Raw genomic sequence first — 24136 nt, 5'->3', positions numbered from 1 at the left:
TGATGGTGAACCTATGGCACGTGTGCCACAGGTGGCACACGGGGCCCTCTGGGCATGCGAGCCGTCACCCCAGCTCAGCTCCACCGTGCACATGCATGCGCCTCCCACGGGCCAGCTGATTTTTGGGTCTCGGCTGTGCATGCATGGGGGTGGGGGTGCAGCGCACCTCCCCTTGCCCCATTTGTGGTCCCTGGAGGCTTCAGGGAGGCTTGCTAGGCCCAAAACGGACTGCAGGGTGGTTGCGCATGCGCGAGGGGGTGGGGGAGGAGGGGGGTGTTACACGCACATGCATGCTGTGGGTGGGTGTCGTGCGCACATTGCTTTATGGGCGTGGGCATAAATAAATAGTGTACATGTGCACTATTGCATGCACAACACGCATGCTTTTGGCACACAAGGACAAAAAGGTTAGCCATCACTGGTCTAGTTACTTTTACCCCTCATATTCAATAACAAAAGAAATTTCAGAGACTTGATACGGCTGAATCAATTATTACAGAAATGAAAAAGTCATATAGATGGAGATGTAACTACTGCAAAATGCAGGAAGCTAGCCATATACAGTAGATGCTTGATTATTCTTTTTAAATGTTTATATAATAAATTGGTCTATCCTGAGAAGCAATGATTTCTGCTTCCCGACTATCAGCCTTCCTGTGGCTGATACTGACTGAGGAATTTGACCAAGAAACTGGGGAGGCCAAGTAGTTTTTAAGAATAGATCTCTAAAAAAGACTGGACCCTCCATGGGCTATTTCTGCAAAAGATAAACTAATTGTAGGGCAGAAAAAGGATCCCAACAATCCAATACCATCATGTTTTGGGAGGGAGCTGCTTTTGTATTGGGAAGGGACAGATGGCGATGGGCCAAAACCAATTTATTTGGTTTGCCAGTTTGATTTAGTGGTTAAGGCACAGACTACAAAACAGGAGGCCCTGAGTTCAATTTCCGTCTTAGCCATGAAAGCCAGATGGGGGGCAGTCACACTGTCTCACGCCACGCCGCAAGGTTGTTGTGAGGAAATTAGGAAGTGGAATGTTTGCTGCCTTCAGTTATTTGTAAAAAATAATAAAGATGATACAAATAACAGTGTTCTGTATATCTTTAATGTATAGCTATGCTGGCCACACAACCATGGAAAATATCTTGAGACAATGCTGGTTCCTTCGGCCAAAAAATGGTGATGAGCACCACACCCTAGATTTGGAGATGACAGATACTTTTTATCTTTTTAACAAATAAAGATCAAAAATTGGTAATTTCTTCTCAGTTAAATTTGGGAATAAATGAGTATATTTGCTACCATCCCACAATGATAAATCTAGAAACAATTTATTTGCATGGCCCTTTAATTAAATACATTTTCCTTTCCCTTTCTTTTCTGAATCTGGCAAGTGAGAAAAGAGATGGCAAGTTAAGCCTCACATAAAAAACAATATGTTAGATACCAGAATCTGTTACAATGGTTTAAACCAAGGTCCTCTGTTCCGGCGGGAACAGAGATTCAACCTGATTGGTTGAAGGGTCTGACAGCTCCCTATAAAAGGGCTGCTGTCAGACTGAACCTTCGCTGGATTGTACATAGTTGTTTCAGAGTTAATAAAGAGCTGTTGCTGCCTAAGCCTGAGTGCCTTTCCTTTACCCGATCTAACACTGGCGACAAAGGTGGGATTGGAAGACAACTAGGCAAACAAAAAGAACACAACAATCCAGCAAGTAAATCCAGCCCGGAGCTTGGCGCGGCATCAAGCAGCCATCTTTGAGGGACAAATTCAAATGCGCTCAGGGACACAAGATGTCAATGCACGGCCCACCGAGTCCATACAACCCAGTCACCGAGCACTGGGAATCCTACATGCTGAGGTTCGACTGCTTCCTCGAAGCCAACGACCTCATGGGCCTTTCTGAAGGCCGGAAAAAATCAACATTCGTAACAGAAAGAGGGTGAATCCATCAATGAATATATTGCGGCGCTCAGAAAGGCTGCAGCGTACTGCGAGTTTAGAGATCTTGGTGAACTGAACTTGACCACATCATATGCGGTGTTCGAGACATTGGCCTGCAGAGGAGACTACTAGCGAAATCTAATCTGACGCTCCAAATTGCCCTAGACGAAGCCAGGGCCACTGAGTCTGCCGTTAAATCTACAGAAACCCTGCAGCGCCAAAACAGTCCTAAAAGCATGCGGAAGAGCGCAGGCATGCATCGCGAGGGTACAGAGCCCGAAGGCTCGGAGAGTGAAGATGACAGCTACCACATGCGCAGTGACCGCACCAAGGTGGTGCGAAAATTCAAACCATGTTTCCCACCTTGCTCCGGCTGTGGAGGAGACCATCTCAGAACACATTGCCGTTTCCGCGACGCAATCTGCCAATGCTGCAATCGAAAAGGGCACATCGCCAAGGTATGCAAAAGCGATCACCCCGCTACAACCTGGAAGCTCAGAAGCTGACCTAACCGCCAGCAGAGGCCCAACCAAGGGGCATGGCAGCTGCCACCACGGTGAACAGAAGGCGACACCAGAGTCACCTACCACGCCTCCATAGGCCAAGTCCGCACGAAGTGGCCAAAAAAGCTGAAAGTCACAGTCCTCATTGAGGACTCTCCATGTGAAATGGAGATTGACACTGGGTCATCCTTGACCATAATGCCTTGGGCAGCACTCAAGCAGGCTATCCCTAGCCTTAAGAAGCAGCATCTACGGGTTCCTGACATTCACCTTCGCGACTACCAGGGGAACTACCAAAGTCCCCATCGTGGGCCAGGGCACCTTCCGGGTAAAATTCAAGACCTTCTGCAGCCAGCTACCAGTGACAGTAGTCAACGGAGATCTGCAGAGCCTCCTGGGGATTGACTGGTTCGAAGCCCTGGGCCTAGAAGTGACTGGAATCAACGCCATATCAAACGAAAGCACTGAGGAACTCCTTAAGGAGTTTGAGGACATCTTCGGCACCAGTCTAGGTAAGTATGTGGGGACCCCAATATCTTTTAATTTGGACCCCAATGTAGGCCCCATCAGGCTGAAACTCAGGAGAGTACCTTTTGCTCTCCGCCCTAAAATTGATTTGGAACTGGACAAATTGATAGGCCAGGGAATCCTAGAGCCGGTAGATCACGCACGCTGGGAGACCCCTATTGTGACACCTGTCAAGTCTGACGGGTCTGTCCGCATCTGCGCGGACTACAAGTGCACGATAAACAAAGCTTTGCAACAAAGCACTTATCCTGTACCCATTGTACAGCATTTACTACATTCATTAGGCCCCGGAAAAGTTTTCGCAGAATTAGACATGGTGCAGGCATACCAGCAGTTGTCTGTACATGGCGGAGGCCCAAACCATTGTGACTCACGGGGGTGCATTCAAATGTAACTGCCTTTAATTCGAAGTTAGTATCGCCCCTGGACTGTTCCAAAGCGTCATGGAACGGCTTTTGCAGGGAATTCCAGGAGTCGTCCCCTATTTTGATAACATCTTGGTATCGGCTGCAAATAAGGCGTAATTATTTAAAAGATTGAGATCAGTTCTGGCCAGAATCAGAGACAAAGGCCTCCACCTCAAAAAGGAAAAATGCCAAATTAACATGCCAAGGGTTGCATTCCTAGGGTACCTCATCGACGGCTCTGGGATTCACCCGACCGACAAAAAAATTAAGGCAATCCAGGATGCTCCTTCACCTCGCAATCAGACTGAGTTGCAGGAGTTCCGTCGGCTCCTTAACTTCTACAGTTTCTTTCTCAAGCAGAAAGCTACAGTTGCTGAACCTTTACTTTGGCTTCTCGCAAAGAATGCAAAGTGGTCCTGGGGCAAAGCCGAAGCAGCCGCATTTGCCACGGTAAAGAGACTGCTGTCAGCGGACACGTTTTTGGTCCAATACAGCCAGACCCTGCCACTTGTTCTAACGTGCAACTCTTTCCTGCTTGGCGTCGGAGCCGTCCTCAGCCACTGCATGCCAATGGAACTGAGGCGCCCATCGCCTATTACTCATAAACCTTGTCTACCGCCAAACGGAACTACAGCCAACTGGACCGTGAGGCTCTGGCTGCAGTCGCCAGCGTTAAAAGGTTCCACGAGTACAGCTACGGCCGTGACTTTGAACTCATCATGGACCACAAACCACTACTGGGCTTGCTGGCTGGGGACCGGCCTACTCCTGCTTCTTTGTCGCCCCAAATGACCAGATGGACAATCTTCCTCGGGGCCTACAGTTATCGCCTTGTCCATTGACCTGGCTCTACATTGGGGCTTGGTGACACCTTGAGTCGATGCCCACTGCCTGAACTGCTTGCAGACCCTACCCCCGAGACGCCAGTCCTCCTCATTGACTGCCTAGAGACTGGTCCTGTCTCGTCTAGTGACGTTGCCCGCCACTCTGCAAAAGACTCTACACTCAAACAGGTTTTGAACTGGGTGTGGAGGGGGTGGCCCAAGAGGCCTGTCGGGTCTGAATTTAAAATGTTTTAATGCAAACATGATGAACTGTCTGTAATAAGTTGTTGCTTACTGTGGGGGGACTGGGTCATTGTTCCATCTAAACTGCGCATTGCAGTATTAGAGGCTTTGCACGTAGGGCATCCGGGAATTGTCAGGATGAAGTCTTTGGCCAGGAGTTACGTGTGGTGGCCTAACATGGACAGGGAGATAGAAGAATGGGTGGCTACCTGCACACTGTGCCAGGAGTCCAGACCAGCTCCCCCAGAGGCGTCCACTAAGGAGTGGGAGCGACCTCAAGCACCATGGTCTAGGGTGCACATAGAGTTCACTGGCCCAGTTCACGGCCAGACTTTCATGGTAGTTGTGGACGCCTACTTGAAATGGCTAGAAGTAGTCCTCATGACCTCTGCCACGGCAGAAGCAGAGACTTTTCTCCACCCACGGCCTGCCCGATGTCTTGGTCTCTGACAACGGCCCCCAATTTACGGCTATGCATTTCGAGACCTATTTAGCAGCGCAGGGAATCAACATGCCCTGGTCACTCATTCCATCCGGCCTCTAATGGTCAGGCAGAGAGAATGTCAGACTGAACCTTCGCTGGATTGTATATAGTTGTTTCAGAGTTAATAAAGAGCTGTTGCTGCCTAAGCCTGAGTGTGTCTTTCCTTTACCCGATCTAACACAATATGTCTCATTTAGTTTGAGTCCATTCTCAACCATGGAAACTAACTAGGTCACTTTAGATCATTCATTAATTTTTAGTTCGATCTGACAAAATGGTTGTGAAAAAGACAACTCTGCTATGGATCCCACCTTGAGCTCTGAGAAGAAAGTCAGAATATAAATCAAATGTACACGTTTTTAAAAATGGTCCTCTTAGTCCAACTGTACTTGAGGCCCTAGTGATACCTTGGAAGTTATTGGTGATTGTTAGATTGGATAATGGATAGGCACACATAGGCTTAACGGTAACAACAGCTCTTTATTAAGTATAACAAGTGAAAACAATCCAGCGAAGGTTGAGTCTGACAGCAGCCCTTTTATAGGGAGCTGTCAGACCCTTCAACCAATAGGATTAAACCTCTGTTCCCGGAACAGAGGACCTTGGGGGAAACCACTGTAGTTAGAGCAAGTATCTAACAGTGATCCTGACTCAAATAGGGTTTTGGAGCTGGGAAGTGAAGGTGTTTTTGGGCTCTTAGGATGGTATTATCTCCTTGGCTCCTTCCATCTCTTGGGTTGTGATTTAAATGGATTAAAAAAATTACAATAGCTACATCATTCTAAGGTAACAGTAACAGATTTGGAAGGGATCTTCGAGGTCATCTAGTCCAACCCCCTGCTCACGCAGATCTATACTAAGGATTCGAACCACTGAACTGTCGACCATTCTGATCGACTGTCTTAGCCACTGAGCCACCTAGTCAGGTCCAAAAACAAGAAATCGCGAAGTATATAGTCTTCAGAAAGAGGACTAAGGAAAGATTACATAGAAATGCTGCGGAATATGTTCCAAGATTCATTATATAAACCTACGGCCATACAAAAGGAAACATGTTTCTAATTCCACTCATGGGAACTTTTCCTACTACAGTGAGGAATTTACAAAATGCATGATGCGCACGCGCAAAAATTAGCACGGCGTTAATTCCAGCAATCGTCGCTTTAAGACGTCGGAAGCCTCTCCTTAAGGAAGAAAATGGAGCACAGCTCATTAACATGCTTCCGCCTCTTAAACATTGCGTGTTTTGCCCGGCTTCCGCCCGAACTACAGACGCCAAGCGGCGGCGACGTGGATGTTTCTTTTGCCTCTTAACGCAACCGAAGGCTTTCTCGCCAGCCCGTCCTTCTTGTGCCGACGTGTGCTGAGAATTGTGCGCCTGCGCCACGTCAAGGAGGTCGGTCTGCGCATGCCTAGTCGAGATCAAAGCGCTGTTGTACCGTGAGCTAAGCTGAGAGAGGAGGGGAGCCGAGGAAAGAACAGCTTAGTGCGGAATTGGCATGAGTTGACCTTTGACCCCGCTGACCCCCGGCTTCGTTCATCCAGCCATGCCCCGTCGTCGGCCGCCCGAGCTCTACCGGGCTCCGTTCCCGCTCTATGCCCTCCGCATACACCGTGAAGCTGGACTGGCGCTGATCGCGGGGGGAGGCGGCGCCGCCAAGACGGGGATCACGAATGGCTTGGTATGGAGACTACGGGAGTAGGGCACAGCCCTCCTCCTGCCCTCGGATTCGCCTTCTGTGCGTTGGCCGGGAGCTCCCCTCCTACCCCTACAGAGCAGCGCCCCCATCACCCGGTTAGGGGAATGGGGAGGGGTGGTGGTGTTTGCTGCAACTGTCAGAACAAGGTTTGTGCAGCATTGGACGAAGCTGCTTTTTGAAGTGCACAGTGTAAACAGTGCATGAAGAAAATCATGAACCCAGGAAAGTGAAGCTTGCCTCCTTGGTCTGGAGTACAGGGAGCATTAGATAGACTCCAAAGGAAAACATGAAAAGGACCACTCCCCTTGGTGGTCTATGCAGGAACTTTAATGTCCTTGCAGTGCCTATGCAGAAACTATGGTTGTCCTTTCAGGCAAGCACAAAACCATGCTTGAAGAAGGGGGGGGAGTTGTGCCCTCTGTGTACCCACTCTTTGGTACAATGATAAGGAAGGACAAATCTTGTCATCCCTGGCAAGATTTGCCCTTGGGTAGGTAAGGAAGAAGGACGTTTTGCAGGGGTAGTTGTGCATCATCGTTCCTTTCCCTATTTTGTTCCCCAAGCATTTCTTGCAGCTGGACTGGAGAGATGGCAAGTTATCTGCATCGCTGCTACATGCCCATGACACAGAGACCCGGGCCACCATGACTATGGCGCTGGCAGGAAATTTTATTGCTGCAGGGCAGGATGCTACTTGCCACATCCTGAGTTTCCAGCTCTTTAAATCTGGGCAGAAAACAGGTGGCAGCAGCGGCGATAGTGCTAAAACAGGTGAGAACCTAACATTTATTTAGCTACAGAACTGAATTCCTAATATATTAAGGCTCAGAACAATAGCTGTCTAAAAACTAGTGGAAAAATGGAAACAGCAATACTTACAAATCTTGCTGATGCTGAAAACAGACAAGATATGCAGAAGAGAGAGGAAAGTTGGGAGCCGCTGGTCAAGAGAGGTTTGTGGAATATTTCCTTATGTGCCATTATGCCTTTAGGTGCTGGTGACAAGGATCTACGAAGACGCAAGGCCCCTGTCCCCAGTGAAAAAAGCAATGGCAATACACACAGGGAGATGACAGAGGTGGCAGTGGAAACTTTGCACTGTGTCCAAACAGACACCAGCCCAGATACTCTACAGAAAGCTGTGTGCTTCAGTGATGATCATACCCTTATGGCTACTGGTGGCGTGGATGGTTTCCTGCGAGTCTGGGAGGTACACCTGTATGGGGAAATGAAGAAATGGCCTGTTGTGTGTTGGAGAGCAAGGTTTTGGTCTGGAGCTACAGTAGTGGAGAGAGGGAGAGGAAGACTTGGGTTGCAAAGCACTTCTTTCGTACATTAGGAGTGTGGACATGGAGGTGATGGTAAATCTCTTCTCTCTTACAGTTTCCCAGCATGAAAAAAACTCTTGAATTCCAGGCACACAATGGTGAGATAGAGGATATAGCACTGGGTCCTGATAACAAGGTGAGAAGATTGGGATTTATTTGTTTCTGCTGCTTATTAAAGGAAGTGATCTAAGGTCCCAATGGAGAAGGCAACGTTGCACAATCTTCCCAGATTATATTCCAGCAGGATGAGAGAACAAGAGGAGAGAAGGGTTTGGGAAGAGCAAGTGATAGAGCAGAATTGAAGATGGCCCAAGGAGACAGGGATAGAAATAGTTTCTGGAGAGGTAGTGTAGTGGTAGACATTATCAGGATTTAGATAATTTGCACAAATAACAGTTTTAAAGAATCCATTTCTTTTTAAAGGTATTTAATAAAAACTAATTTATTTCTTTGCTATCCTGAATTTTCCCCCCATTTTGCCATTACCTTCAAGTCTGAAAGGATTTCTAAATCCTAAGGGCTTTAGTAGTGGTAGTGGAATAATAGGATAATTAGTAAAAAGATTGCCATAAGAGGGTAGCATGTGGCAGTCCTCCCCCTACATCCAAAGGGGGCAAAACCCCTCAGAAAATCTTCTTTCTCCAGTTTGCCCAAAGACACCCAGCCAGCTTTCATGCTGATGTGAATCTAGGCAATTATAGATTATTCAGTTAGCCGTGCTCAAACAAATAATGGTAAGTGTTATAGATGAATAGCTTTTGCTCAAAAGAGTAATGTGAAAGAGAGTGTGAAGGAATTATGTATCATTCTTCATCTAGGTAAGTGGAATAGCCTTGGAGTAGAGGACCATTGAATTATGTAGCCGCCTCTAACAGTCCACAGCATTTTCTGCTACCTTCTGGTGTAAGGAAAGACTAATAGAGAAAAGAGACAGAATAAAAGGCATAGAAAGCAAGAAAATGCAATATTTCCATATTGGAGCATGTGTTCCATTGCACAGAACTGCTTCTGAAATCAAAAGAAATAGCTTTTTAAAAGCAGGGATTGTCAGACCTACCACAAACTCCTTGCTGCTGTGTATGAAATGTGCATACCATTGAAAACTGGGAAGATACTTTAAATCCAACAGGGACCAGTCCAGTATCAGATTTCTGGTTGCTGCTAGCTTTGATAGTTCCCAGGAAAGATAAAAGGAAGGAAAATGTTCAGAGACAAATAAATACGTGAGAACAGAGAGCATCCATTAAAGATTTATAAGACAGAGAACAGTTTGACTATAATGCTCACTCATATGCAAAAAGGTTGATGAAGCACAGTGGAATAGTTGAAACTCTTTTATCTTTGTCTGGGTAAAGACTGGTTGGCATTGTTTTTATGGGCAAGAGATAGTAATGGTGGTTGGGGACCATGGCTGCTCATATTACATCTCTCCAGGTGGTGACAGTGGGACGGGACTTCCAGTGTTGTGTGTGGCAACGAGATCAGATGGTGACAGGTCTGCGTTGGAATGAAAATCTTCCAGGCATTCCAGACAAGACCTACCGCTACCAGTCTTGCAAGTAAGGGGAATACATAGACAGTTGGTCTGGACCATACACGTGTAGTTTCTATTTGGATGTTTCTTCCTTCTTCCACAGGTTTGGTGCAGTTGAAGACCAAGGCAAGGCATTGCGGCTGTACACTGTGCAAATCCCATACAAGCGTGAACGACGTCCGCTTCCTTGCTACATCACCAAGTGGGATGGACATAGTTTCTTGCCCCTGCTCACTCGTCCCTGTGGCAATGAGGTTGTCTCATGCCTCTCTGTAAGGTGAGAACTTTGTTGTATGCTTGATTTTCCTATGTTCCACCCTCACAGAAGAGAAACCCTGGTTCTGTTTTGCATAACACTCTTAACTGACTAAACTGCAACTTTTCTGCATTTGCACTAAATTTAACCATATAGACTGGATTTGCACAACATGCTAGCTATAGCACTCTTGAGCCACTTGTGGTTCATTGTGTCTTATGAACTTGGCCTATACGTTGTAAAATGGTGGTGTTAGATGTGTTCCTGAATCTGAAGCTGAAGCTCCATAATAGCAAACTGTAGCCTCTCAGATCCATTTCTCCTCAAATAGCCAGTAGAATTAATGGGAAGAGACTTTGCAAACATCTTGAACAAAAGAGTTAGTTTAGGTGTTTCAAGGCTGGAGCTGGAAATGCTAGTCTTCTAAAACACAATGTTCTATGTATTGGTGTACATGAATGTTATGGGGAATGCACATGTCTCTCTTTCTATGCTTTCAGTGAGACAGGCACATTCCTGGGTTTGGGCACTGTCACAGGCTCGGTTGCCATCTTCGTCGCCTTTTCTTTGCAGGTATGAGTTTACCCCCCCCCCCCCCAGATTGTGTATACATAACACTCAGCTAGCTGGGCCAACCCCAGCACACACAAATCCTGGTCAAGGCGCAAGCCATTGTTGGAGTGAGGGGCGAGGATGTTGATACAGCATTTCAAACTCATGGTTGGCGTAGGGCTGGTATGCGTACAGTTGCAAGATCTTGCAGCAGGCTCTGTAGGGAAAGGAGAGGATTACTTTGACTCCTGAGAGTCCCTGGCAGGTTGCCTCCAATTCTGTGTTTCTTTCTACTTCTCCAGAGGCTGTATTACGTGCGGGAAGCGCATGGCATAGTGGTCACTGCTGTGGCCTTCCTGCCTGAGACTCCAGAACTGCTCAAGAGCAACGAGGCAGCCCTCCTAAGTGTGGCAGTTGACAGCCGCTGCCGCCTGCACCAGATTGCCTGCCGGCGTATGTTCAAAGCTGGGATGGTGGATTTAAATGTGGGATGGGAGTCCTGTCCTGCCAATATGGGGTCTCCTACAAAGTCTTGGTTGATTCAGTGCTCTTTCTCTTCCCAGGGAGTTTCCCCGTCTGGCTGCTGCTGCTGTTCTGTGTTGGGCTGATTGTGGGCACAGTCCTGTTACTACAGTTGGCCTTCCCAGGGTTCCTCTAATCTTTCTTCATGGTGAGGTTCCTGGAAAGCTTGGATCTTCTCTGCCCTTCCTGTAAGGGACACATCTTCTCCTTTCTAACCTCAGAGACTGGAGAGGGGACCCAGAAGCCAGGGCAATGGTTGCCCTAGTGAAGTGCGTGGTCAGGTGGACTTGGCCAAACTGGAGGCTGGACCTCACATTGATCAGGTTTTGGCCTTGAGCAAATTCTTGTCTTAAGCCCATCACACTGAATGGGGATGAAGGAACTATACTCCTCCATTTTTGACTGATCTGTGAGAAACATTCCAGCATTATTTGCTCTGAGCAAAGATTTCCCGTTTAAGCTCAGGGCTTAAACCTTGTATTATTAAACACAATGATGGAGCTGAACATTTCCTTCCTGCCTGCCTTGTTGGTTACTTCTCCATTTCCTTTTGGCTTGGGCAGAACTGGAGGTCATAAAAGTAGAGGGGTTCTTTGGGGCCAGAAATGGAGGTGGCTGCAGCTGCTCCATGAAGACTCACCAAGAGGCTCATTTGGAATAGCTCTGTGGTATCAAGTCTAACAGGAATAAAGCTATTTTCTTATTTTTCTGCCGCAGATATGTAAGATAAGGGTGGGGTGGAGAAGATTATGGATTTGGGGATTCCCTTCCCTCTTGAGCAAGGCTTCAAGAACATCTAAGCTTGACCCCGAGATACATAGAGCAAAGATGCTTGCGTTTGTGTTCATAGACATGCATAGTTTACAGTTTGCTTATGTCATAGCTGTTCTCATGGAAAAACTAAAGATTTTCAGCCAAACATCTGGCTTCAAGCATTCTCTAGTATAGATTTTTCCATGAAGTGTAAATGTATTCTCCCTCTTTCATTCGGTTGATTTCTTATTTTGGGACTTGAAAATTGGTCAACAATATCATACTTGGTCAATTATTTTAAATTCCCAGTGTTTATTAGGTCAACACTTTTTTGTAGACGTGAAAAACATGACTGCTGATACAGTACGCTGGCATTTGCCAGTCAAAAAAATTGAAAATGGTCCCAGTCTGAAAAGAATGTTAGGATAGGTGGTTCTGCCTCCTGCCATTTTTATCAGGGAAGCAAGAGAGGGAATGAATCTTCCTTGGTAGTCCAGGTATAATGTCTCAGTTGAGTGAGCCAGTAACTGAGAAGATGAAATGAGCGGAAACTTGAAGTTTCTTGTCCCTAATTGTAGAGAAAGTCTTGGGTCTACCGTGTTTCCCTAAAAATAAGACAGGGTCTTATTTTCTTTTGACCCCCGAAATAAGCACTTGGCCTTATTTTGGGGGAGGTCTTATTATTTTTGAGGTGCAGGAGGTGGAGAGCGTGGTCAACTCATGGCTGCTGCTGTGTTGCAATATATTTGGGGAGGACTTATTTTCGAGAGAGGCCTCTTTTTTGGCACATGCACTCAAAAGCCCAATTGGGCTTATTATCCAGGGAGGTCTTATTTTCAGGGAAACAGGGTAGTAGTGCATTTTGTAGCCTTTGAGGGTCAGCCATAGTTGGTCTGTTGCTACATGACCTTCATATATGTTATTTTTATGTTAGTAGCAATCTTTTTTGGCAGTCTTTTTAACATGTTTAACTAGATGATGACTGCATTAGATACCATGTGAACATTTTCAGGGGATTTGTGTGTGTGTGTGTGTGTGTGCTCAAGTTATTTGTCTAGATAATGGTTCAGTATAGGGCAAAATCAGAAGATTGCTTATTTCAGTTTTGGGATAAGCATGTTATACAACTACAACACTGCATTCAAGAATGGCCCTTTGACTGCCATGTCCTTGGTTGATTCATTCTTCCATAAAAAATACATTTCTGCATCAAAAGTTTTATGGTGGGGAAAATAGGACTATTGGGAGAATCTGGACTTGACAAGATCACAGAGTCTTTCAGACCATTTGAAAAGTTTCACCACTCAGTGCCCTAGTTTACACATTACACCATACAGCTTCTCTGGTTTTTCTTAGTTTGAGACCAGATATTTGTAGCTTGGTAAATCACAATTCAGCAACATATTATCTAGAACCGTGATGGTGAACCTATGGCATGTGTGCTGGAAGTGGCACGCAAAGCCATCTCTGGGCATGCGAGCCGTCGCCCGTTGTTCTTCTGGGTTCCGGCACACTGGCCAGCTGGTCTTCACGCACACTTCCCGCGGGTGTGAAGACTAGCTGGTCAGTGCGCCGGAAACCGGAAAAGCAGGTGGCTGGTGCACATGCATGTGCCAGAAACCAGAAGATCAGCTTCTTGGCATGCACAGGTGCATCGGGCGGCTGCTCTTCCAGTTTCTGGCAGGCGCACCGGCAACCTGGTCTACATGCGTGCATGCATGCCAAAAAATGGAAAACCAGGTGGCCGAAGTGCATGCACAGGCCAGAAACCGGAAGTTCACCTTCCTGGTGTGTGCATGCGCACTCGGTGCCAAAAAGGTTCGCCAGCACTGATCAAGGACAATGTGAACTCTGTCTGCAATTAAGTCTACATTTGCCCTGATACACAGCTTGGATTTGTATGATAATGGTAGCTTGAAATTTATTTCTTTTTTTTAAATTCAGAAGCTACTGAGAGAACATAACATTACGCAGTCAAGTAATCTACCAGGGCTTTGTCTACTAACAGATGATTTCCAGAGTTTTAGGTGACAGATCTTTCTTTCGCCCAATATTTAATGGTTGAATCTATGTAGATATCTGTGTTGTAACCATTCTTGCTTGCAGCCATATTACCGGATTGGGAGGAACTTGAGCAATAAGTATGTATTGTGACATAGCACTATTTTTCTGTTCTTCCCCTTCCTGAGTCCCCAACATGCTAGCTGAAAGTAGGGACAGCAGTAACTTCTCTTATTTTTTTTCTAAATGACCAGCTTTTATGACTTCATTCTGTTGTGTCACCTTTTCAATTGTATAATAATGCAATAGCCCAGTTTTTCATCTTATTGGGAAAAAATATGTGCTTTTACTAGATGTGAACTGATCTGGTCTAGATAACAAAAGTTATTGTAGAAGTCGGCAGCAAGTAAATATTGGCTGGTCTTGGACAGATTCAGTCGGGACACGGATGAGATCCCTCCAGGAAATTGATGCAGCTAGACGAGGAAATTGGAAAATCACACCAGAAGAGGGCAGTGGCAAACTAGTCCCATTGTGCTGCAGGATTCAAGCGTGACCAAGAGAACTTTATTTTTTACCAAAACCAAAATAATGGCCCCTCTCCTAGGGTGTCTTCTCTTGGGAAAGATTGAACCAGGTTTCATTCAATGGAAGTACTGTAGCTGATTTTTCAGAGGAGGAAAATGGCCACACACGATTAACTCTTCCCCAAGGCAGAAACAGAAAGAGTTCTAGAAGATAGAATTAAAGTATTTAACAAGTTACCTTCCCAACTGCAGCAAATCCTGATTGGGAGAAAGACCGAAAATGGAGAAGGGAACTGTAGGATGAAGTGTCTGGTAATAGTATAGTTCACAGAGTCACAACCCACTCTTTTACATGTGGTTTGCCTAAATTTTTAGCCAAATATTTTCATAGAGCACACAAAACTGTTCTCTACAAGAGAATCCAGGATGGAGGAATTAAAACCACAGGGAACAGCTGGTTCCATATATGGAATAGCCATAGGCCCAAATGCTAGGAAAACCAATCCTGTATTCTGCTGATCATCATTACAGCATCTTTTATATGTGGTTGCTATTCATAGCAGGAGAATCTGACTAGGAGTCCTTTGGGAAAGGAAATGGGTACCCTAAGAGAACAGAAAGGATGTTGTGCATGGTGGTGCAATTAGTTTTGCCTCAGAGGGGTCATTTCATCTCTCTAAGGGAGGTCATATTCACCCTTCCGTGTGGTGGATGTTTGATTCTTGATCATGTGCTGATCATCTTTGTATTTAAGTTCTGTTCAGGCTGTTGGCTTCCCATGGCTACTGTTACAGCTGCCAGCTCCTCCTGATGTTTGAAAACAGCATCCATAAACTGATTAAAGACACGGTCCATGTAACCCTGATGGCGAGGTAGGAGTCCTTCTAGGAAGCCAATATGACCACCTCGTGCAGTCACTAAGAGGGCGAGGGTAGGCACGTGCTGTGCTGTCTCTGTGGGGAAAGCTGGAAGAAGACGGAACAAATCAGAGCAGGCTCCCTAGTGATCGTTCTCTACCCCAGAAAAAGTATAGGACTCACCATGTTGAGGAGAGAAGGGATCATCTGAAGCATTCAGGCACAACACTGGCACTCGTAGGTGACACACCTTCTGGGAAGGACTGGCTTCCTGGTAATACTCCTGGCATGACTTGTAACCAAAGACCACAGATGTATAGCGCTCATCAAATTCACGGATGTTGCGAGCCTGGGAGAGCAAACCCAGCGGTGGGGAAGAAGAGAGATAAAGCACATAAGGGTCAAGGCATGGAGCAGAGCTTGGGCCTAGAAAAGGTTGGGAGGGTGGAGTGATGGTACCTTCAGCACATGGTCTACATCCAATCTCCCTTCAATGACCTTTCTATGCCTAGAAGGAAAAGGAGAGACTAAGATTTTCTGGAAGGTAATTGTGATACCTGCCTGAGTTGGCAGATCTGGGGCTCACCTATCTAAGTTTTCAATCTTGAGCTAGGCAAGGTCCCATTATAACATACACTCACCGTTTGACCAAGTTGCACAGGTTGGTTGTAAGGTACTGGTTGAAGAGGAATTGGTTGAGGGGCCGCTCAAGGGAATGGGTCGTCTCAAACGAGTCCCAGGTCACTGAGCAAGTCATGGCAGCCACCAGCCCAGCTTCCTGTCCCTTTTGCCCCAGATAGTTGAGCACCAGGACCCTGTCAAAAGAGAATCTGAGTGGCTTTGGGCTGGGTTGGGATATAGTTTCTTCCTTCCCATCCCTTTATGGTTAAATCAAAAGACAGCTGGGAGCTGAAAAAAATGCCTACCTGAAGCTTTGCATTATTCCATTCAGGAGTCATATAATAAATGCTACACTTTTAAAAAGAAATTCCCATCCTGGAATTTATTAAAAGAACATGTTTTGCTAGATCAAAGTTCAAGATAGCCTTCAAGTGACAGAAAACTCTTCATCAATGAAAGATTCAAGCTAAAAACTTTCTACTGTTCTTCCCTGGACAGTTTCAAATATCATCCTCTGGAATAGACCTCTTTCCAGCAGAGGATGTGAGAGAAATGAAATCCCTAAGAGATTATTTGGATTGAGCTACTTTTAGAGCAGCTATCTATACTAAATTCCCACCTGACAGCTTCCCTTAATCTGATGCCCTTCAAAAGTTTCCATTCTCTACAGGCTTCCCAACCAGCTTGGCTGCAAGTACACAATCACACCTCTTTTGACTTCCTGGCTATTCATTTAAAAAGCATTTGAGTCTTAGCACCTTACTGTTGCAAAAACAAGCATTATGAAAAGATTCAACTGGATCTATTTCTAATGGGGGGGGGAAAACAAGACAGATTTAAAATATTTAAGCGGCCTAGAAATAAGTTATGTGATGGCATCTTCAGAAATATATTTGGTTGCTTTTTCAAAATGTTATAGGCCTCGGGGCCTTTTGTGTAAGCAAGTTAGAGTCAGTGGTAAAGTAGATCTGCAACACCAAAGTTGGGCTCTGTCCAAGCAAGTTGCATCTGTGGTTTTCATCTCTAACTAAAAAATCTATCTATATACCCTGTTTCCCTGAAAACAAGACCTCCTCGGATAATAAGCCCAATCAGACTTTTGAGCGCAAGCAGTACAATAAGCCCTCCCCCCAAAAATAAACCTCCCCGAAAATATTGCAACACAGCCGCAGCCATGATGTAACCACGCTCACTGCCTCCTGCACCTCCAAAATAATAAGACCTCCCTGAAAATAAGGCCAAGCTTTTATTTCGGGAGTCAAAAGAAAACAAGACCCTGTCTTATTTTCGGGGAAACACGGTATACTGAAATGCTGCCCAGATGCCTCCTTAAATAGTTAACTAAGAGTAAATGCTTCTCTGAATATGGAAAACTTTTTACCCTAAGAGGCAACTATTCCTTAAGAAGATAGTAGAAATTTGCAATATCAGAGGCAAGTTCCTATTTTGCATTACTATGTTCTAGAAAAAGTGTGTTTGGTGCTGCTGACTCACATCCCTTGCCAACATGACTGAGCAAACAAGACATCCGGGGCTGCCTTTCATCTAGATTTATCAATTAGGGACAAAGTCTTATCTCAAATGCCTTGCTTTAGCTCTGTAATTGGTTCCAAAATGAAAGAACAGGATGAAACTGATTTGCTCTGTGAGGCTGTTTTCAGGAGCTGTTTCATTGGCTCTCAATAGCCCCTTGGACTTTGAGATAAACAATCAGACACTCCTTGAGCAACTGGGAAGGAAAAAACAGCCTCCATGGAGATTTTCATCTCTAGTTTTCCACACAGAGTATCTACATAAGGAGTAGGCAGTCTTTGACCTACATGCAGTCAATACTCTCATCTGTAGCCCACAAAACATTTGCTTTTATTTATTTTTTTCTGTGGGAGGGCTAAGGGTTGAAATGAGTGCCACAAGCATTTATATCTGCTTTATTCTTCAAAAGCTCTTGAATCACAATAACATTAGCCTGATCTTTAGAAAGATTAAAATGCCTCTGGTTTAGAACTGATTTTGCTCCCCATGCAGGAAAAAATCCCCCAAAGTGATCATTCCTGCTCCATTGTCATTAAATTATCAGACATAAAGGTTGCACATCTGTCCTATAACTGCAGTCTGGCTTCTAGATGACATGGGGTTAGGAAAGGCCATTGAAAAAGCTAACAAAAAAATCAGCTTGTTGGGCTCAATGAGCAGGAACATAGGGTGTGAATGTACTGATGCAAGGGAAAATAAGATTTACATTTTCATTGGGAACATTATTGCAATAAATGACTCTGCTTTACAGCTTTTTTTAAAAAAACGGACTTTGTTCTGCATTTCTTCTTACCTAAATAAAGTGCTTACAGCTGTTTATAAAGAATGATGAAATCAGGAAATAAACAGTGCTGCTGAAGTCATTCTCTTGTCCACACCTCACAATTTGTGATGCACTTTGTTCTATATGGCTTTTCATCTAAAAAGGGAGCTTACAGCAATTTACAAAGCTGATGAAATCCAGGGAATAGAGTGTTGTTGAAGTCATACATTTGCACACACCTTGCAAACGATCAAGGACTTATGCAAATTATGGGGTGAGAGCAAAAATCAAACAGCATTGTCCCAGATAAAAAAGTAAAGCTACCATCAGCAGGTTGGGGGGAAATGTATATCTGTAGGGAAAGTCATTTAGTAGAGGTTGGTGCCTTATATGAGCCTTCAGCTATGTTGAAGCAGAATCAAAGCTTTTGTCCTATAATCATTTTAAAGTTATAGGCTTTTGGCTCTGTTGAAAGGGGGGTTGGTTGGGAAGTTTAAAAGCACCCAATAGGTGTAACAAGTCTTTATGCACACATGGTGCCCCTTATTTTAGCAAACTGCAGGAACGCAGGCTACTGAAAATTGTGGTACTGAATATATTGGTGATACAATCTAGGAATGTTTAGGTGCATGAAATAGGTGAAACAAATCACACAGAATCTGAAGATTGTTCACCTTAATGTCTGTAAGTATGTGTGTCTGTGTGTGTATCTTAGGCGACGCAGATGCGGCTGGAAAATGTGTCATTGGTGAGATATAAATTGAAATAAACTGGTATGTTTGGGAAGAAGAACATGATGATGGTGATGATAGAGAGATCATCATATTTAGAACAATATCTTTAAACGAATCTTGGATAATGTGAAATACAGAGCCAGACTGCCTCTTCCTGGTATGCTCCTTCAGAGTCAGAAAATTATGCTTCCTCATTTTCCTTTCCTTTGCTCAACCTAAATCTCACCCGCCAAGAGAAATGCCAACAGCCATCAGTGGTGCACAAGGGAATCGGCGCTTGATGTGGCTCACTACCAGTTCCAAGTCCTCAATATTGGTGGCACAGAAAGCCCGGTGCGTCTGAAAATAAGAGGGACATGGATGGGAGAAAAGCAGTCCTGAACAGCAGCAAACTGCTGCCTCTTCTAAAAGAGATGCTTCTACGTGCGTATGGATTACCTGTAACAGACAAGCCCTTATTTCCCATGTAATTAAAAGGATTTGTACCTATCTCAGTTGCCAACCTGTACACACAAACAATTTTGTGCTACACTGCAATATTTCTTACCAGCAGCTCTTCTCCTCTGCACCCTCGATTATTAAACACAACAGCCCTGGAAGGGATAATGATAAATTTCCATAAGAAGACATCATTTTCATTTTGATACAACCCCATGATTACCACTCAAACAGAACTGAACTCCCAAATGAATGTGACACTTGATCTAAAGTGAAACAAATCCAGTTCTCCAAATTTCAAAATATCGGGTGTGGGTTTGTTTTTTGTGATTCTCACCTGTAGCCGTGGCTCTGAGTGCTGCGTACCAAATGCCGAATGTATGTCTCTTGGCTGTTGCCTGTCAAGCCTGGCAAAAACAGGACAATGGGGCAATTTTCTGGCTCAGGATGGGTCCCATCATCAGGATCAGCCCAATCCAAGAACAGCTGTCCTCCATCTGCAGTTTGCAGCAATTCACTGAATGAGATGTAAAAAGATGAGGCAAAATGTGGACAGAATGGCACTTAGTTTCATCTCCACTACCCTCAACCCAACAATAGCCAGAAGTAGCAATGGCTTCCCTCCTTCATAGTGGACCCACCTGTGGTAGGAGACAAATGGGCAGGATTTAATAAAGACACGGACAATGGTCTGAAGTCGACCCTCAAAACACCATGGTGTAGGATAGAATGTCTCCTTCACGATGGGACAATACTTCTCCAAGAAGGACTGGAAAGGCTGACAAGCCACCAGTAGTGGGCGCTGCAAAGGAACGAGTGGAATTACAGAGAGTGAACTTGAAAAACAAATCAAACTCAAGATGTCCTCTACTTGTGGAGAAGGTGAATCACCCTGAGGCAACAAGGCAGGAAAGCATTTGCAAATTAAAGTCTCCCACACACACAAAAACTTTTCTCAGTACCCCGAGAAGCTAATAAAAGAGTGTTTTTAATTATAAGATAAAACAGAGCTTCAAAAAGTACAGTAGAAATCAATCATATTTATCAAAAGACTGAAATGCCTTTTGCTGCATGAAGAAAGACACTCTAGCTTCAAAAAACACTGGGGGAGGGATGAATAAAGCAGTTAAAATAAGAGATAAGAATACATTTTTCTTCCTCCCTCAGAATGCTAGGACCAGAAGCCATCTAATGAGTCTGAGTGGGAAAAGATTTAGAACATTTTAAAAAAAGGAAGCACTTCTTCACCCGGATGTGGTGATGACAACTAATGGATGGTTTTCAAGGACAACTGAGTGAATTCATGGAGGGAAGCCTGAAGATTCCTTGGACTGGAAGACTTAGTGTTATCTCAGGGGTGGGGAGTTGCCTGCCCTAACCAGTAGCTGCAAATGAATGATGGCTGAGAGAGGTAGATCTGCCTCTTTGGCTTGTGAGTATCTTAGAGGCAACTGGTTGGTCACTGTAAAAAATAAATTACTGGATGAAAATGAACATTGGCCTGATCCATTAGGTTTGTTCTTACGTAATACATGTTTATGTGGGCAGGCAGGCTGGCACATCAAGATTACACTCAAAATAGTCACCTGTGGAATTATTTTTGAAGGTCATTCTGCCAGGTTTCTGGGAGGGAGAAATTGGAGAGAAGATGATCCCTCTGAAGGATATGCCCTAATTTTGCAACCCTAGAACCAAAGCAATGAAGGCGCAGCCCAGATTATGCATAGTTCAGAATTTGTAATAGGATCCAAGGATCTGTTTCTGAGCAGGCAACTCGTCTGTCCTTATACGATAAATAACTACTGTTTCTTAAAATTCAGCCTGTAATGCAAGGTTCAACTGAATGTAAAACACTGAACTCTGCATGGATATCTTCTGGATATCAGAAACCAGGGGACTGTGAGTTTTAGTTCTACCATAAGCATGAGTGATTTGGGGCCAGTCACTCTTTCTCAGCAAAACTCACCTCGAAGGGGGGTGGTTACAGGGAAAAATAGAAGGGAGAAACATACATATTATGTATATTTGCCACCTGAAATAGTTTATAAAAATAATAATGTTGAGAGAATAACTCAAGCCTAGCAAGATGGAGGAGTGGCTGTGGATATTTAGACACTCCAGAGACAAACTTCTTCCATCTTTAGTTCTGGATGGGGTTTCACTATCCCAGACAGACTTGCTACACAATCTTGGACTTTTGGCTCCTGGTCAGAAAGCAGGTGGCAACTGTGGCAAGGAAGGTTTTTTTCACACCTTTTGGTGGTATGCCAATTACACCTGTATCTAGACTAGGAGGCCCTGCTCACAGTAACCCATGCCCTTGTAACCTCTCGTTTAGACTACTGTAACATGCTCTACATAGGGCTGCCCCTGAAGAGCATTTGGAAATTCCAACTAGTACAGAATGTGACTGTGCGGGTAGTAAATGGTGCCAGATATATCACACATTTAACATCACTTCTGTGTGAGCTCCGTTGGTTAGTGCTGGGTTTCCAGGTGCAATTCAAGATGCTGGATGTCACCTTTAAAGCCCTACATGACCTAGGACTGGGTTACCTGAGGGATTGCCTTTTTCCAAAGTCTCTACCCATCCAACCCAATCTAACAGAATGGGCATCCTGCAGATTCTGTCAGCCAAAGAATGGTGCTGATCTAGAAGACAGGCTTTTTCTGCAGTGGCCCCTGCTATATGGATGGTCCTTCCTTCAGAGATTAGAACGGTCACAATCCTGTTAGCCTTTCATAAGGCTCTAAAAACCTGGCTATGTTCCAGAGCGTGAAATGCTGAATGTGTTCAGGATTCTGTTTCCTGGCTGCCTTGCTAACTGGCCCAGTATCTTAGTTACGTACTATATATATTTATTTTTGATGTTTCTATTGTTTTTATAGTTTTTTTGGTGTCTTAATAATATGTTTTCAATTGTACACCTGGGCAGCTATAGAAATTGAATCAATAAATTTAAAATTTTGTTTTTGTGAAATGTAGCCTTTCTAGTGGAGGCTATCTAGAATATCTTGGCTTTTGATGGAGCACTGATCCAGCGGTCCAGGCCAACATGTTCCCTACAACCAGTGTGATGTTAAGGTTAAGGTGCTGGACTAGAAATTGGAAGACAGAGAGTTCTATAGCAGGGGTGTCCAAACTTGGGAACTTTAAGACTTGTGGAGTTCAACTCCCAGAATTCCCCAGCCAGCCATGCTGGCTGGGGAATTCTGGGAGTTGAAGTCCACAAGTCTTAAAGTTCCCAAGTTTGGACACCCCTGTTCTATAGTCTTCCCTTTAGCCTTGAGACTGTCTGGGTGACCTTGGGCCAGGCACTCTCTTTCAGATCCACCTACCACACAGCATGGTTGTTAAGGGGAAAACAGGAGGGACATTATGTATGCTGCCTTCAGTTGTACAAAGTAAAAGCAGAATATAAATTTAAACGAACTATTTATATAGTGAGTTAACCAAGCTGCAAAGGCATCTGGATGGGGCGAACCGGTAGTAACGGCTACGGGAGGCTCCGCCTACCCGCCTGGATGCTTCTGTGCATGAGCAAAAGCATTGCGCGCCCGCTTGAGTGCACCCGAACCAGTAGTAAAAAATGGGCAACCCACCACTGATCTGCACAGTAATTCTTGACAGCCAAAGCAAGCACATCTCAACCCACGGGAAGGGCGTAATTGCAAACAGACTAAATACCTGGAGAGCTTTTGGCTAGAGGTATGATAAAAATCAACCCAAAACCAGTTTGTATATCCATGAATGAGAAGATGCATATTCTATAGAAAAAAGAAAACAACACAAAGGCAATTGTATTATGGCCAGAACATGCCAACACTCAACAACTAAAATGAAGGTGGAAAAAACAAGAGTGGGTGGGAGAAAGAAAGAAAGGTGAGGAGCTTCTGTTCCTAATTATTCCTGTAGCAAGAGTAGAAAAAGACACGTATAAGTGCAGAATGCTTCAATTGAGTGGCTTTCTGGCAATCCTCCATAAGGGCACCCCTGTTAGTAAGGCAGTAGAAGGCAGAAAGGATGGAAACCGGGGTCAGAGAAAGAACCTTGCTTTGGGGGCTAACAGAAAGAGAGAAAAGTCCTGGGTTCCGTTTTGGAGTTTGGTGGGAACCCTCTGATAAACTTCAGGGAAATCAAGTCATTTTTATTTTCCATCGCCCCGAGGAAAGAAAGACTCAGAAGCCGCTCCGCTCGTTGCCTGGGAACTTTTCCTGCCCCCCCTAACCCGCCCCTTCAGCGTGCCCAAAGAAACTGCAGTACCGGTGCTTAAAGCTGACCTTGGGGACGCGCGCCCAATAGTACAGGAGCCAACCGGTGCTGCAGCCCAGCAATAGCGACAGTCCCAGCATCGTCTTCTTGACTTCGTCCTCCCTCGTCGGCGGAATCAGGCTCAGCCGCCGGACAGGCAAAGGCAGCACCGCTTACAGCAAACAAGGCGAATACAAAAGTCAAACACAGCCCTCAAAGGCAGGCCCCGCCCCCTTTGTGACGAGCGGCCGCCTTTGCTCCAATAGCCGCTGCGGCCATCTTTGTGATGGGCATGCCCGTTCACCCCACCCGGCACCGGGCGAAATAAAAGGCTGGAAGTCAGATCTCCCGTGGCAGACAGAGATCAGGTGTTTGCTGAACGGAACGTCCTTGGACTTCTGCCGCCTTTCGTGCTATTTCAGTTTTTCTGGGGAGGGAAGGGAAAAATCCGCGGCGATCTTTCCTAAACGCTTCCTTGTAACGGGCTAACTTACTTTATTGAATCTACAACATCCCCTACCATCCCGATCGTGTCCGCTCCGGTCTTGCTTTGCATGAAAACGAGTCTAGGAGACGGGACCAAATTTCCTGAGAATGGTCAGTTGGTGGGGGGTGAATCGAGAGAATGAATAGAGAGACTAATGAGGGGGAAAAAACCCCTCTAAGCTAAGGCAATAAGGAGAGAAGGAACAGAGGAGAAATAAAACATTAGGTTACTGGAAAAACGATTGTTAAGAAAGCATTAAAGTGACCAGACTGTCCACACCAAGCTAATCCAGACATCAGGGAAAATAGAAGAGGGGGGCTTTTATTGTATGATTTCACTTCC

At 45.1% G+C, this 24136-nt stretch overlaps 2 protein-coding genes across 4 annotated transcripts; one reads left to right on the top strand and one right to left on the bottom strand.

Annotated features, from left to right (window-relative positions):
• Positions 1 to 6264: 6264 nt before the first annotated feature.
• Positions 6265 to 11339, top strand: PREB (prolactin regulatory element binding). 2 transcript variants are annotated; one of them, XM_081940359.1, is made up of 9 exons: positions 6268 to 6618; positions 7200 to 7407; positions 7629 to 7846; positions 8020 to 8100; positions 9399 to 9523; positions 9602 to 9775; positions 10255 to 10327; positions 10609 to 10759; positions 10870 to 11339. In XM_081940359.1, the coding sequence occupies exons 1-9, from the start codon at positions 6484 to 6486 to the stop codon at positions 10962 to 10964; spliced, it is 1260 nt and encodes a 419-aa protein (XP_081796485.1). In that variant the 5' UTR covers positions 6268 to 6483; the 3' UTR covers positions 10965 to 11339. The 2 variants fall into 2 exon arrangements, with proteins under 2 accessions (XP_081796484.1, XP_081796485.1); XM_081940358.1 differs by having other exon boundaries at positions 6265 to 6618; positions 10609 to 11339.
• A 2566-nt stretch (positions 11340 to 13905) lies between these two features.
• ABHD1 (abhydrolase domain containing 1) lies at positions 13906 to 23527 on the bottom strand. 2 transcript variants are annotated; one of them, XM_081940361.1, is made up of 10 exons: positions 23337 to 23527; positions 19697 to 19857; positions 19393 to 19572; positions 19165 to 19210; positions 18844 to 18956; positions 15608 to 15781; positions 15426 to 15474; positions 15150 to 15315; positions 14806 to 15074; positions 13906 to 14313 (listed from the first exon to the last, which is right to left on the bottom strand). In XM_081940361.1, exons 1-9 carry the CDS (start codon positions 23406 to 23408, stop codon positions 14836 to 14838), a joined length of 1200 nt encoding a protein of 399 aa, XP_081796487.1. In that variant the 5' UTR covers positions 23409 to 23527; the 3' UTR covers positions 13906 to 14313; positions 14806 to 14835. The 2 variants fall into 2 exon arrangements, with proteins under 2 accessions (XP_081796487.1, XP_081796486.1); XM_081940360.1 differs by having other exon boundaries at positions 13906 to 15074.
• Between the last annotated feature and the right edge of the window lie 609 nt (positions 23528 to 24136).

Source organism: Natrix helvetica (assembly GCF_964273705.1).
Source record: "Natrix helvetica genome assembly, chromosome: 2".
NCBI lineage: Eukaryota > Metazoa > Chordata > Lepidosauria > Squamata > Natricidae > Natrix > Natrix helvetica.
Note: the sequence above shows the minus strand (reverse complement) of the source record. Positions and strands in the feature narration are given on the sequence as shown.

Excerpts from the sequence above, each read along its gene's own strand:
- PREB (XM_081940358.1), top strand. The coding sequence starts at position 6,484 with ATGCCCCGTCGTCGGCCGCCCGAGCTCTACCGGGCTCCGTTCCCGCTC. Across the intron at positions 6,619-7,199 it reads CGGGGATCACGAATGGCTTG|CATTTCTTGCAGCTGGACTG; the intron begins GTATGGAGACTA and ends TTGTTCCCCAAG. Across the intron at positions 10,328-10,608 it reads TCGTCGCCTTTTCTTTGCAG|AGGCTGTATTACGTGCGGGA; the intron begins GTATGAGTTTAC and ends CTACTTCTCCAG.
- ABHD1 (XM_081940360.1), bottom strand. The coding sequence starts at position 23,408 with ATGCTGGGACTGTCGCTATTGCTGGGCTGCAGCACCGGTTGGCTCCTG. Across the intron at positions 19,573-19,696 it reads CCATTTGTCTCCTACCACAG|TGAATTGCTGCAAACTGCAG; the intron begins GTGGGTCCACTA and ends CATCTCATTCAG. Across the intron at positions 15,475-15,607 it reads CTGTGCAACTTGGTCAAACG|GCATAGAAAGGTCATTGAAG; the intron begins GTGAGTGTATGT and ends TTTTCCTTCTAG.